Source organism: Choristoneura fumiferana, chromosome 23, assembly GCF_025370935.1.
Source record: "Choristoneura fumiferana chromosome 23, NRCan_CFum_1, whole genome shotgun sequence".
NCBI lineage: Eukaryota > Metazoa > Arthropoda > Insecta > Lepidoptera > Tortricidae > Choristoneura > Choristoneura fumiferana.
The window spans coordinates 9864939-9876984 of NC_133494.1; the positions used below are offsets into that span (position 1 = coordinate 9864939).

Below are 12046 nucleotides of genomic sequence, written 5' to 3' on the forward strand. Positions count from 1 at the left end.
TTTATTGTGCACCTGTCTAATTACCGTAACGCTTTTTTACACAGTAATTAGACTTGAGTGCACAGACAAATGTAAATGGCAGCCGTCCTTTTTCTAGATATTCTATTCTATTCACTCAGTTGCAGTGTCGTGTCGCTTTTGCATGAAAAAAAAAACGGTACGGTAATTAGACAGGTGCACGATAAAATGAGAATGGCCGTTCTACACCACTACACTATACACGATGGCATATTTTTAAAACAATAAGGGCCCTGGCCCCTGGGCTAGGTCTAAGACAGCGTAGATATTTTTCTCATTTTTTCGTATTCTAGGTCTAGAATTTGACCATGTAACCCCCCCTTGGCTATAAAGCTCGGTCCTCCCACCTTCCGTCTGAGAATAGTCGTGGGGTCGATATCACCTTCCACTCGTCCCGTCTCTTCACTTTTACAGCTATTTCAACGTCCTCGTATTCTGTGCATCAAGTGGGACGTAATCATATTATTCAGCATAATATGTACGCTACTTTCTTGAGTTTTTTCATCCTCGGAAACATCTCATATATCTCAGCCCAGCATTTTCCTCACAAGGACGTGTCTGTGATGAATACAATGTTATGTTGGCGTTATTATTATGCTGCTGTAGGTACACTTATTCGGCTCGTGTAAAGATGCCAGGCACGCGTATTTATTTACATATTTGACATTATTTACCAAATTCAATGTGAGCATAGTATGTTATTTCATATGCAATACGCAAGTTGTTTTTTTTTTTATTCGACTGGATGGCAAACGAGCAAGTGGATCTCCTGATGGTAAGAGATCACCACCGCCCATAGACACCTGCAACACCAGGGGGATTGCAAATGCGTTGCCAACCTAGAGTCCTAAGATGGGATACCTCAAGTGCCAGTAATTTCACCGGCTGTCTTACTCTCCACGCCGAAACACAACAGTGCAAGCACTGCTGCTTCACGGCAGGATTAGCGAGCAAGATGGTGGTAGCAATCCGGACGGACCTTGCACAAGGTCCTACCACCTGCATTCACTTATATGTAAGTAAGGTATAGGGGGTGGTTTGAGGTTCTTGGTATCACTCCTTGTTGTTGGTATTTACTATTTTATATTTTACATTGTACGTCCGAGAAGGACAAACTGTTGAGACTTATTTCAAGCTACCAACACTGCTGTAAAAACACAGTTATACAATAAAGCTTATTTCTATTTCTATTTCTAAAGTAATATGAAGTCGAGTAATAAGCGATGGCTACAGAAATTTAACCCACGTTGGATCTACAGCCAAAAGCCCTCTCATTCTACCACTGTAGGGCACAGGCCTAGACCTAGGGGTAGGGTATACATATATAATAAGATGATATCCTATTAGTATCAATAGTAGAACATCAAAAATAGTAAAGTCCAACTTTCAGAACAATATTTATTCTTTTTTAATTATATCTATATAAAATAAATATGTGTCATAATTAAAATTGTTTACTACATTATACGTTGTGTAACAAACAGCAATACCAAGACAGTTTAACTTGTCTCAAATTACTGAAAGTGACAGAGCACTAAAATCAGCTTTTAAGCTTGTCTTTACGTAATTACGATAAACCCTATTGTATCTGAAAGGCGTAGTTTAAATAAAATAACACAAGAACTGTTTTGCTAAATTCTTTAATATCTTCTCTATTCACCACCAAAATTGTAAACACGCTTTGGTACAAAAAACATAACAATCCTCGCAACAACATAAATAAACTGAATAATCGATACACTCTACAGTTAACAAACAATAAAATATCGAATTAACAACAACGAAAATTAACTATCTAAACATCCTAAGCTGCGGTTAGACAATAACTGTAATCAACAAATTGCTAAAATTGACTTTGTTTTCTCCGTTTCCCGTAATAATTTCTATTGATATCCCTTTACTTATTCCTAAAACGCTATCTTCGCAATAGTTACTAGTTACGGGCAGGAAAAGTAACAGGGTTTCCAAATTACTCATAATGTTACTTTATCATAGTTTAAATATTAAATTTGATGAAAAGTGAGCATTTATTACATTTCAGTATTAGCTATAACAATAAAGGTCCCTCGAGTACTTCAAGAAATGTGTAAGTAGTCAAAAATCCTAATTATTTAATAACTTCTGATAGGGTTAGCTCGGTTAATACAAATGTTTGTAAATTGAAATTGAATAACAATACATTCTTTCAGTTTAAAGCTGAATGAATTACTTAAATTGAAAATAAGGGTTATAGTCGACTACGGAACACTAAAAAAATGAGAAAATGTTAACAGTATTTCTGATTTTCTTGGTTCGTCAGTGAAATACGAAAGTAAATGAACACGTTATTATTTTGTTTCCAGCACTATTATCAATCCCGTTATTGCTTTTACCCTAATCACTATCAGCTTGATCTCGAGCATCAAAAGTTGAAATATTTACACATTTTCACTTAGCGCACAGTAACGAGTGTCCAATTTTTTTCACTCTAATCTAATCGTCTACAAGTGCAAACGTTCTGCGGATATCATACGGAGGTGGTGATTTGTTCTATGAGGTGATGTTCGCGGCGGCGGCAAGAGGCACGGCAGGAGCCCCCACGGCTCCAAGTGCTGCCTCGACGCGCTAGGCCTTCCGGGACGCTGCGGGACGGACGCAGGATCGGCGCGCGACGGCAGCACTCGGGGTATGCTGCGGCAGAGCAACACACTCGGTCCAGGGGGGTCGCGTACGACAGTGACTTGGGCAGCCTGGCGCTGCAGGTGGGCCCCGGCCAGGCGCAGTAGGCCGTGGCGCCGCCCGCGCCGCATGCGCACCAGGCCGGCTCGCAGCGCGGCGGCGTCACGCACGGGCACGCCTCCGCTATCGTGGGCGCGGGCGCCGGCGGAGGCGGCTCCGGCTCCCGCTTGGAGAAGCCCACGAAGAACAGCAATAAGGCACCCGTGAGCGTCGCCGCCGTTGAGAAGTAGAAGCCCGCCCGGGGCGCCTGCTGGTTAATGTAGCCGGTCACCGGCACGCCCACTATCACAGGTAGAGCTTCCGCACCTTGGACGAAACCTGCACAAAGAATTGATTATTATTATAATCAACTAGCGACCCGCCCCAGCTTTACACTGTTGCAACTTTGAAAGAAAGAGGCGAATTAAGAAAAACAAAGGCTGTCTATAATCAATGCCGGTATCTTCACATTTTTTACCTCTTTTTTACTACAAAACTAGACCTGCGCGGGCCCGTGGAACGTCATCTACAAACTTTCCTCATAAATCGCTTTATAAATAAAACCGCATTAAATAAATTCATACCTTCCGTTCAAAAGATCTAAGCGTATATACTCGTACTTACCTAAATACATACAGAGGGACATACGTCAGAACACGACTATGTTTTGCCGTTTAAGATTTATCATAAACGATCTTCCACAGACTTTTAAAAATAAAGAACTATCGTGCTTCACTATTTTAGGATCCCTGTATGTAAATAGACAATCGGGTGATTTTCATTAATTAATTACCTATGCCCGAGTCTCACGTTTATTTTCTTTTTAAAGTTTAATAAATAACAAAAATGTGTACTTTTAATTCTCTATACAACTTTATCAAGTGGCTAACTTGAAAACAGGCGCCACAATATCACATTCTTTATAAAAAAAAGTAAGTAAATGTAATATACTTTCGTTATCAAAATGCGGAGACAAGAACAAAATTATAACAAGGCAACATGAAAATCAGACAAGACGGAGTGCAGTTCCAGACTAAGTGCAAAGTTACTTACCCCAAACTTTGGCAAAATGACGTCCTCGAATGCGCTCCATCGTTAGCATTTTTATAGAGTAGAGAAATCCTCCCAAACATAATCCGTACATCCAGGCAAACAACACGTATCCGTGGTAGCCTTCGACGCTGCTCAGAGCTAGCATTGAAATACCTGAAAATAAAAGGTTACATTTACGTCCGAAGTCGTAGACATTTAGTACTGACTTCATGTACTGCCGCTAATTTTACACACACACCTACCGGGAGAATTATTTACATATATTTACCATCAGTTTATGCCCACTAATATATCACAATAGTGAAACATAAATACATTTAAATACTCTACTTCTTGTAAAATAACTACTACTTTAACTTCTTGTAAACCACTTTTTAAACGGTTGAATCTATTGACAGTCCCTGTTTATATATTTTTGAAATATAGAACTTTGTGAAATCACATCCAAAGTACTTTAAAACAAAACACCAAGTGTGCCATTTTATTACCAGGTTCCCAAATAAACTAATTTAGCATGCAACTATACACACACTTGTATTGCAGAAACTGTTTTCCAATGGCAATACGAATATTTAATAAGTTGTCTAAGAGCATAGCTGAGTTAATTTAGAGTAAATTTGGATTTAAATTATATCAGTGGATTAAAGATAAAGAGAATATTTAAAATAATAATTGTTATTGTCACACGGTTACATTGACCTATAACTTAATAACTATTATTCAATTAAAATTACAAGATACAATAATATGATAGGAAACAAAATTAATAAAAACAACATAAATATACCTAACTATAAAAAGAAAACACCATCTAAGAGGCGTATTAAAATTAGTAATTTATATTTTAAAATTAATTGTCTTTTTATTGAATTTATTTAGATAATATTTGCATGCCAATGGTTTTGGTTAGAAGTGTCACTGAACATTAGCACATTTATAAAACCACTTGTTACCATGTCTAAAGGAATAGTTATCTGTGTCACAAGGGAGCAAAATGGTGTATTTACGGCGAGGGCGTACATTGAATCCAGAATGTAGCGAATTCTACAATAGAATCCTGAGCGTAGCGAGGGATTCTAAAGTAGAATCCTGAGCGTAATGAGGGATTCAAGTGTTAACGCCCAAGATGAAAATATTTTTGCTCCCGAGTGGCTCATACAACTTTTCACAACGTGCATTAAGAAACTTGAAAAAAAAAAAATATTATTATAAAGAACAACCAGCATAGAAAATGGTGTGGCTTAACAATTATCAACTTCAAAAAATGGCATTTGCAATAAAACACTTAGAAAAGCCTTGAACAGAAAAGTTGCACTTTGCTCCCTCTCGTCAGGGAGGAAAAGTTACTTTTCTGAAGGAGAGGTGTGAAAAATAAATTATTTCATTTATGAAGGCGAAAAATGTGACTCCTAAATATCCAAGAGTGAATAAATATTCAATCGGTGAAACGATTGCTCATAGTTCCCACGAGGAAGAAATCGCTCTTTCGCCCACTCTCTCGGCAAGCGGTGGCATAACACGTTGAGGCGAGCACTGCGATGATAAGTCAATTGACGGGATTAATACATATATGACGAAACATATTCACGCACTACATAATTTTTGTTTACTTGGAACAACGTAGCTGGACGTCAATATATACTCCGTACAACAAAGTACTAGTTACGTCAGTCCGTCATATCACAACAGTTACTGTAGGCTTCCACCGTTAGTCGGTGGAGTTTTTATTTTAGTTTGAAGTCGCTGCCGGCTCGCTTCAACGTGTTAAAGATAAAAATAGGTTTGCCTATATTTAATGAAATAGAATCGGATAAGTTATCCGGTATAACTCACGTCTGAAATAGAGTTTAACTCGACATGTTTCGAGCTAGTTCGTAGCCCTTCTTCCCGGAGCAACGCGGCTCGGCCCGAAAGATGTGGAGTGGAGCTAAAATCGATTTAAGACGTGAGTTATCCGGTTCTTTTTCATTAAATATGAGTGAGTTTTACGGTAGTTTCATTTTAAAAGGGTTACCTATTCCCAGCATCGCTGTCTGACACAAGTACTGTTTGGAGACAAGGCACTGGGCCGACGGCCGCACCAGCACGAGCCCGAAGCCGGCGCAGCCGAGGACCGCAGCGAACCCCAGAAAAGTCTGGAGTAGCACCAGCGCACTCTCTTCTAAACCCTCTTGGAAGCCTTGTAAAGCCTGTGAAGATTTTTAACATATATTGATTGTTCGGTTTTATATGAGTACCTACCTATTTAGGTAGGTACAACAACCTTGTACCGAACAGAAATCAAAAAATACTTTTCAAAAGTATTTTTATACTGAAAAATGTAGGTACCTGTAAGGTACGTGGAATATGGCAAGTAAAAGTCTCCCAACAAAAGTGAAAGAAAATGTCTTTTTGGGATTACCCTTGAAATGTTGACATACTTTTAATCGAACTTCATTTAAAAGTCAACATTTCATATTTTTTCATTTCGTCGAATATTCATTACCCGGAATGATTAGAATGAGTATTTTTAAATCACCGATTTTTAATTTCTGGAAATACTATTTAAGAGATTGTTTATTTGGCAGATATTCATTTCATATTTTATTATTTCATACTTTTTTTAATGTTGTGAATGTTACATATTACAATATTATTTTAATATTTATCATTTCACAACTTCAATGATTTTTTAAAGTTGCAGTTGTAATGTATTTTTGTTGAAGTCGCAGTTGTAACCTAACCTAACCTACTGTTCTGGTAGCGATTTATTTTTGTTGGGGTCGCAGTTTTAACCTAACCAAAACTATTTTTACAATAATAGTAACTATATTAATTTTATTTTTCAGAAGAATACAAACCTTCAAATTTGCTTAAAAATATGCAAAAGATGCAAAATTCAATCTTGAATCACTAAAACTAGTAGAATATTGTTATAATATGTAATCAACTATGAAATAAAAGTGTTTTGTAATAATACGTCGATCAAATAAACAGCGATATTTAGTTGTTCTGTCTCATGCATGAATTGTTGATGAAATGTATTTTAAGCAAATAATAATCCTTGTACTGCTGTTCTAATAATTGTTTTAATATGTAATGACTATTCGATGAATTGAAATTACTCCAAGAGAAAATATTAGTATTGAATATTCGATAATTAGTTTGACGAAATTTCAAGGGACACCCGTCTTTTTAAATTACTATGACGGGTAAAATTATTTTTTTCTGTACAGAACCCTCCGTGAGAACTCAAAGTTAGCCGGTTGTTTTTTTTATGCTCTCACATAGGCTAGATATTATTATTCTACTTCGATTTTTTAAGAGTGCTTTAATATATCATGTAATTTCTTACATATTCTTCCACACTCATTTACGAGTATACTTATCTTCAACTAATATTACTGAGAATAATAGTTGTCAACTCAATTTGTTATTGCTAAATACAACCAAGACGATAGATTATATTATGTACTCTGACGAGCAAAAATAATCATACTCTGAATACAAAGTGACCATTATTTTTGCTCGTCAGTATAGACGTAGACGAAGCTCTTTCACAAGTATCTATCTCTATCAGATGCTTATCCATTGTTCGAACTTTTTTTATGGCTCCGCAGCCAAAAAAGGAACCCTTATAGTTTTGCCATGTCAGTACGTCTGTGCGCGGCTTAGGTTAGAGACTGTTAGTGCTGAAAGCTGCTATTTTGCACAAAAAGTATTTTAACAGCGCCAAAAAAATATAATTGGATGAAACATTTTTTAGGGTAGGTAAATAAGTACCTCCCCTAGACATAAAGCGAGGATGTTTTTTTTCTCAACTGAGCCCTTGTATGGGGTTTGGTTGGATAGGTCTTTCAAATAAGTTTACTAGGACCATTTTTCGATTTAGGGACCCGTTTGAAAAATATAGGCTTTAAAAAAGTGCTAGCTTTGATTAGATGCAAACGTCCCCCCGCCTCTCCATAAACTAATACGTTAGCTTGTAATATCATATCAGAAAAAAAAACTTGACGGTGGTACCTATATAATAATGAATTTAAAAGGAAAGCTGACTCAGCTTAGTATGCTAAGAAGTTAACGAGAAATAGTCAATCAAAACTTAAAATTTGAATATGTGCAGTAGTTTGTTTGTTTGTTTATACTCTTTATTGTACAAAAAGGTAGTCGTTGTAGGTAATACGGAATCCTATAATGGCGGGGCCGGTTTCTCTTGTTTGTTTCTACTTTGTGCTAATGTAGCACTGTCAGCAATAAAGTTCGTTTTTTATGTATAAACTTGGTAAGAAAATACAAATACATCGATTATCTTACCAAAAAAAAGACGGGAGTGTAAAGTCCGAAAGCGGCCACTCCTGCAGCCAATAACAAAACTTTAGCAGGCCGTGAGTTAAGAGGGCTTAAATCGATTATCGGGGCTGACCTTCTTAGCCCTTTCTTTTCTTTAACCTACAAACAATACAATATCATTATTAATTCAACACAAATAGCAAAAACGTCGCAGCAAGTGATGGGATGTAATGCTAGTTACCTTTCGGCGCTGGTTTTTCAGGTGTAAGATAGCACGCCTTTGTGGATGGTACAACGATGCGCTCCGATAAACTGCGCTAAGAAAAAATGCCATAACCAGAATACCGGTGATGGCTTGTAGTCCCAGCCGCCATCCAAGTTTTCTGAGTACAAAGGAAAACAATATCAAACACCACTCAAAGCGATGAAATTTCAGTGCCGTTTTTTCCGGACCATTGTTTGCACGTGTGGTCCGACAAAAAGGTTAATCCACTTTAAGTATAATCCACTCTTGATAATTTGGCGCCTGACCAAGCTATTAGGGATTATACAGACTTGAAGTATAGTGATTTAATTTTAGTGTTTTGTGGATAGAACATTGGGCCACTTGGCGACTTTTCCGTTGGGGTAAGTTCACTCCTAATGCAGAAAGTTTCGGTTTCAGCGTCATCCAATCTTGAAATAGGTTGCCAATGCATTTCAAAGCTCAAGGAATGTTGTTCGTGAATTTATACTACAATAGCATAAGAGGATTTCAGGTTTTCATTTTTTAATGGAAAATTGACATAAAACATAATTCTGGTACCAACGTTATTTGAGTGCGCGGAGTGTGTATAAAATGCTGTGTAAGTACCGTAAAATGAGGTTACTTTGCTCCGATACTTGATCCAAATTTCGTATAATTTTTTTATTTTGAAAAATTATTATGCTGTGGTATGTTTATATATGTATTTATGGGGTGCCCCTTGAAATGTCGACAAACTATTTACCGAATTTAATTTCATCGAAAAAAAAACATAGTATATTGAATACTAATACTTTATCTTGGAGTAATTTTACTTCATCGACTATTCATTACATATTAAAACAATTGTTTGAACAACAGTACAAGAATTATTATTTTCTTAACCCGTCACGCGTCCTAGAGACTAATGTAATGTAATGTAGTCTCTAGGACGCGGGACGGGTTAAAAATACATTTCGTTAACTATTCATGAGACGCAGAACAACTAAATATCGCTGTTTATTTCTTCGACGTATTGTTATAAAACACCAGAAAATAGGTTAGGTTAGAACTACGACCTCAAAAACATCGCTACCAGAAAGTAGGTTAGGTTAGGTTAGAACGGTGACCCTAAAAAAATAAACCTGTGCCAAGAAAATAGGTTAGGTTGGGTTAGAACCGCGACACCAACAAAAATAATTCGCTACCAAAAAGAAGGTTAGGTTATGTTAGAACTGCGACCCCATAAAAATAATTCTATACCAGTAAATTAAGTTAGGTTAGAACTGCGACCCCAACAAAAATAAATCGCTACCAGAAAAGTAGGTTAGGTTAGAACTGCTACCCCAACAAAAATAAATCGCTACCAGAAAATTAGATTAGGTTGGGGTGGAACTGCGACCCCTACAAAAATAAATCGCTACAAAAAAAAAAAAATTAATTAATTTAATTTAAAAAAATATGAAATAATAAAATATGGTTCTGCCAAATAAACTATCTCATCATCATCATCATCCAGCCTATATACGTCCCACTGCTGGGCACAGGCCTCCTCTCAGAACAAGAGAGCTTAAACTATCTATTAAATAATATTTCCAGAAATTAAAAATCAGAGATTTAAAAATACTTATTTTAATCATTCGAGTTAATGAATATTCGATGAAATGAAAAAATAGGAAAGGTTAACTTTTAACTGATATTCGATTAAAAGTTTGTCGACATTTCAAGGGTAAACCGCATTCATTTAAAGTAGATCACCCATAGTATCATGCTGGGTTCGTCATAATGTTATTTTGATATATATATTAAAACTTTATTTAAGGAGCAATGTTACCCGGCGCTTGGGTAACTATGCTCCGGAATTTAATTTAATTTCATTTATAATTCATACTAGGAAGTTCTGAAAGAATATCAGCGCTACAGACGTCTAACGTCTCAGCATTATGCTGAGTCAGCGGCCGTTTACTTTTGCGGGGACACACAAAATCGTGTATTTTCATTTTTGCATTTCTTTTTTGATTTATTTGTTTGCTGTTTATTGTTTTTTTTTGTTTTGATTTTGTTGTATTAAATTTGTGAATGTGAATAAATGTCTTCTTTCTTTCTTACAACAAAACAATTTTCAAGCTATGCCTGTCAAGAACAGAGACGAGACAGTGTCTAATACCAATATTAAAAACCAGCCAAGAGCGTGTCGGACACGCCCGAAATAGGGTTCCGTAGCCATCACGAAAAAGCTAAGTAATATTTTCTAAGGATTTCTTATTTTATACGGAGTCTTCCAAGTTTAGGTATATTTTATACCTTAGGCTGCTATTACTCTTAAACTACTAATAATTCTCAAGCAAACTTAGCCGTTATAGTTTTCCTTGAAAGTTTGATATACTTACCACCATCCTGATTTTTTTCAAATTTTTCCACCCACCGGTTTAGATTTAGAGGGGGGGACGCTCGATTTTAATGAAAATTTGCACTTTAAAGGAGAATATTTCGCAAACAAATTACTAAATCGAAAAATTGTTTTAGCAAGCCCCTAATGGTTTTAAAAGTTCTATCCAACGATACCCCTCACTATAGGGTTGGATGAGAAAAAAAAACAACTCCACTTTACCTCTATGGGCGGTACCCTAAATTTTTTTAATTTTTTTGTTGTACCATTTTGTCGGCATAGTTTACATATATATCCGTGCAAAATTGCAGCTTTATAGCATTGATAGTCTCTGAATAAAGCCGCGGACGGAAAGACAGACAGACAGACATGGCGAAACTGTAAGTGTTCCGTTTTTGCCATTTTGGCTCCGGAACCCTAAAAAAAGAACTTAGTGACACTGAATATTGTATAGTAACTATATAGGACTTCGTTACCCCACGGCTTCCTTATAAGCGACGCTGAAGAGCGCGATGCCGACTCCGCCTCCAGCGTGAGCCACCAGCTCCACGAACTGCCGCCGCCGCCGGAAGTACGCGCCCAGAACTAGGCCCGCCGCCTCCCGGACTAGTCCACAGCCGATTCCGAGAACCACTCCTACAATATAGGGCATGAATGTCAGAAAGAGAAATGAACTTTCAAGTCAGCATTTTTGTTACGCTTAGTTTACTTAACGAGATGGATTAATAAAAAAATGTTCTGTTTTACAAGGTTATATTAGGTATTATGTACTCGCATAGTTGTCGTTTTTTCACCTATTCGTAGGAAGTGATCGAATTGACTTGATATTTGGTACAGAGAAATATTTATATGATGAGATGACAATACCTACAAGTACCATTCAAAACAAAATACTGTTAAAAATTAACTGTATTAACAAACACTTATTTATGACAACTCAACATTGATTACGAATTTACATATTAAGAAAGTACACTTTCAATAATAAAATATCCATATCATTATTTATGTGGCTGAGCCTAACTGTTATTTACAAAGCTAGTGTACGTACCGTAACTAAGCATGGTCTGGTGTGGCGTGGCGAAAGAGGTGAAAGCAAGCCAACGGCACCCGCAACCCGCCAAGTAGCGCGGCCATGCTTCGAGCGTTGTTGTCTCACCACCAGCTGTTGCCTACATAACTAGAGCTAATAGCTCTATACTCGTACTGCAGTATACTGGACCGTAGGTAAGAATGGTGTAGTGCAACTGCGTAGTAACCTATAAAGGCTAGCTCTTATTTACATAGCTAGTGTACTGTACCGTAACTAAGCATCGTCTGGTGCAGCTGCGTAGCAAAGGAGGTGAAAAGGCAAGCCAGCGGCAGCAGCAGGCCGCCGAGCAGCGCGGCCAGGCGCG

General features: G+C 37.1%; 1 protein-coding gene across 1 annotated transcript; it reads right to left on the minus strand.

Moving 5' to 3' along the window:
* Positions 1 to 1639: 1639 nt before the first annotated feature.
* LOC141440897 (monocarboxylate transporter 4-like) lies at positions 1640 to 12046 on the minus strand. Its single transcript, XM_074105487.1, has 7 exons — positions 11951 to 12046; positions 11126 to 11285; positions 8279 to 8420; positions 8062 to 8196; positions 5783 to 5957; positions 3769 to 3921; positions 1640 to 3054 (listed from the first exon to the last, which is right to left on the minus strand). The coding sequence occupies exons 1-7, from the start codon at positions 11961 to 11963 to the stop codon at positions 2525 to 2527; spliced, it is 1308 nt and encodes a 435-aa protein (XP_073961588.1). The 5' UTR covers positions 11964 to 12046; the 3' UTR covers positions 1640 to 2524.

Coding starts and splice junctions, on each gene's coding strand:
- LOC141440897 (XM_074105487.1), bottom strand. Junction 5,958..8,061: donor ACACTCCCGTCTTTTTTTTG/GTAAGATAATCG, acceptor AAATCTTCACAG/GCTTTACAAGGCTTCCAAGA. Junction 3,055..3,768: donor TCATTTTGCCAAAGTTTGGG/GTAAGTAACTTT, acceptor TTCTTTGTGCAG/GTTTCGTCCAAGGTGCGGAA.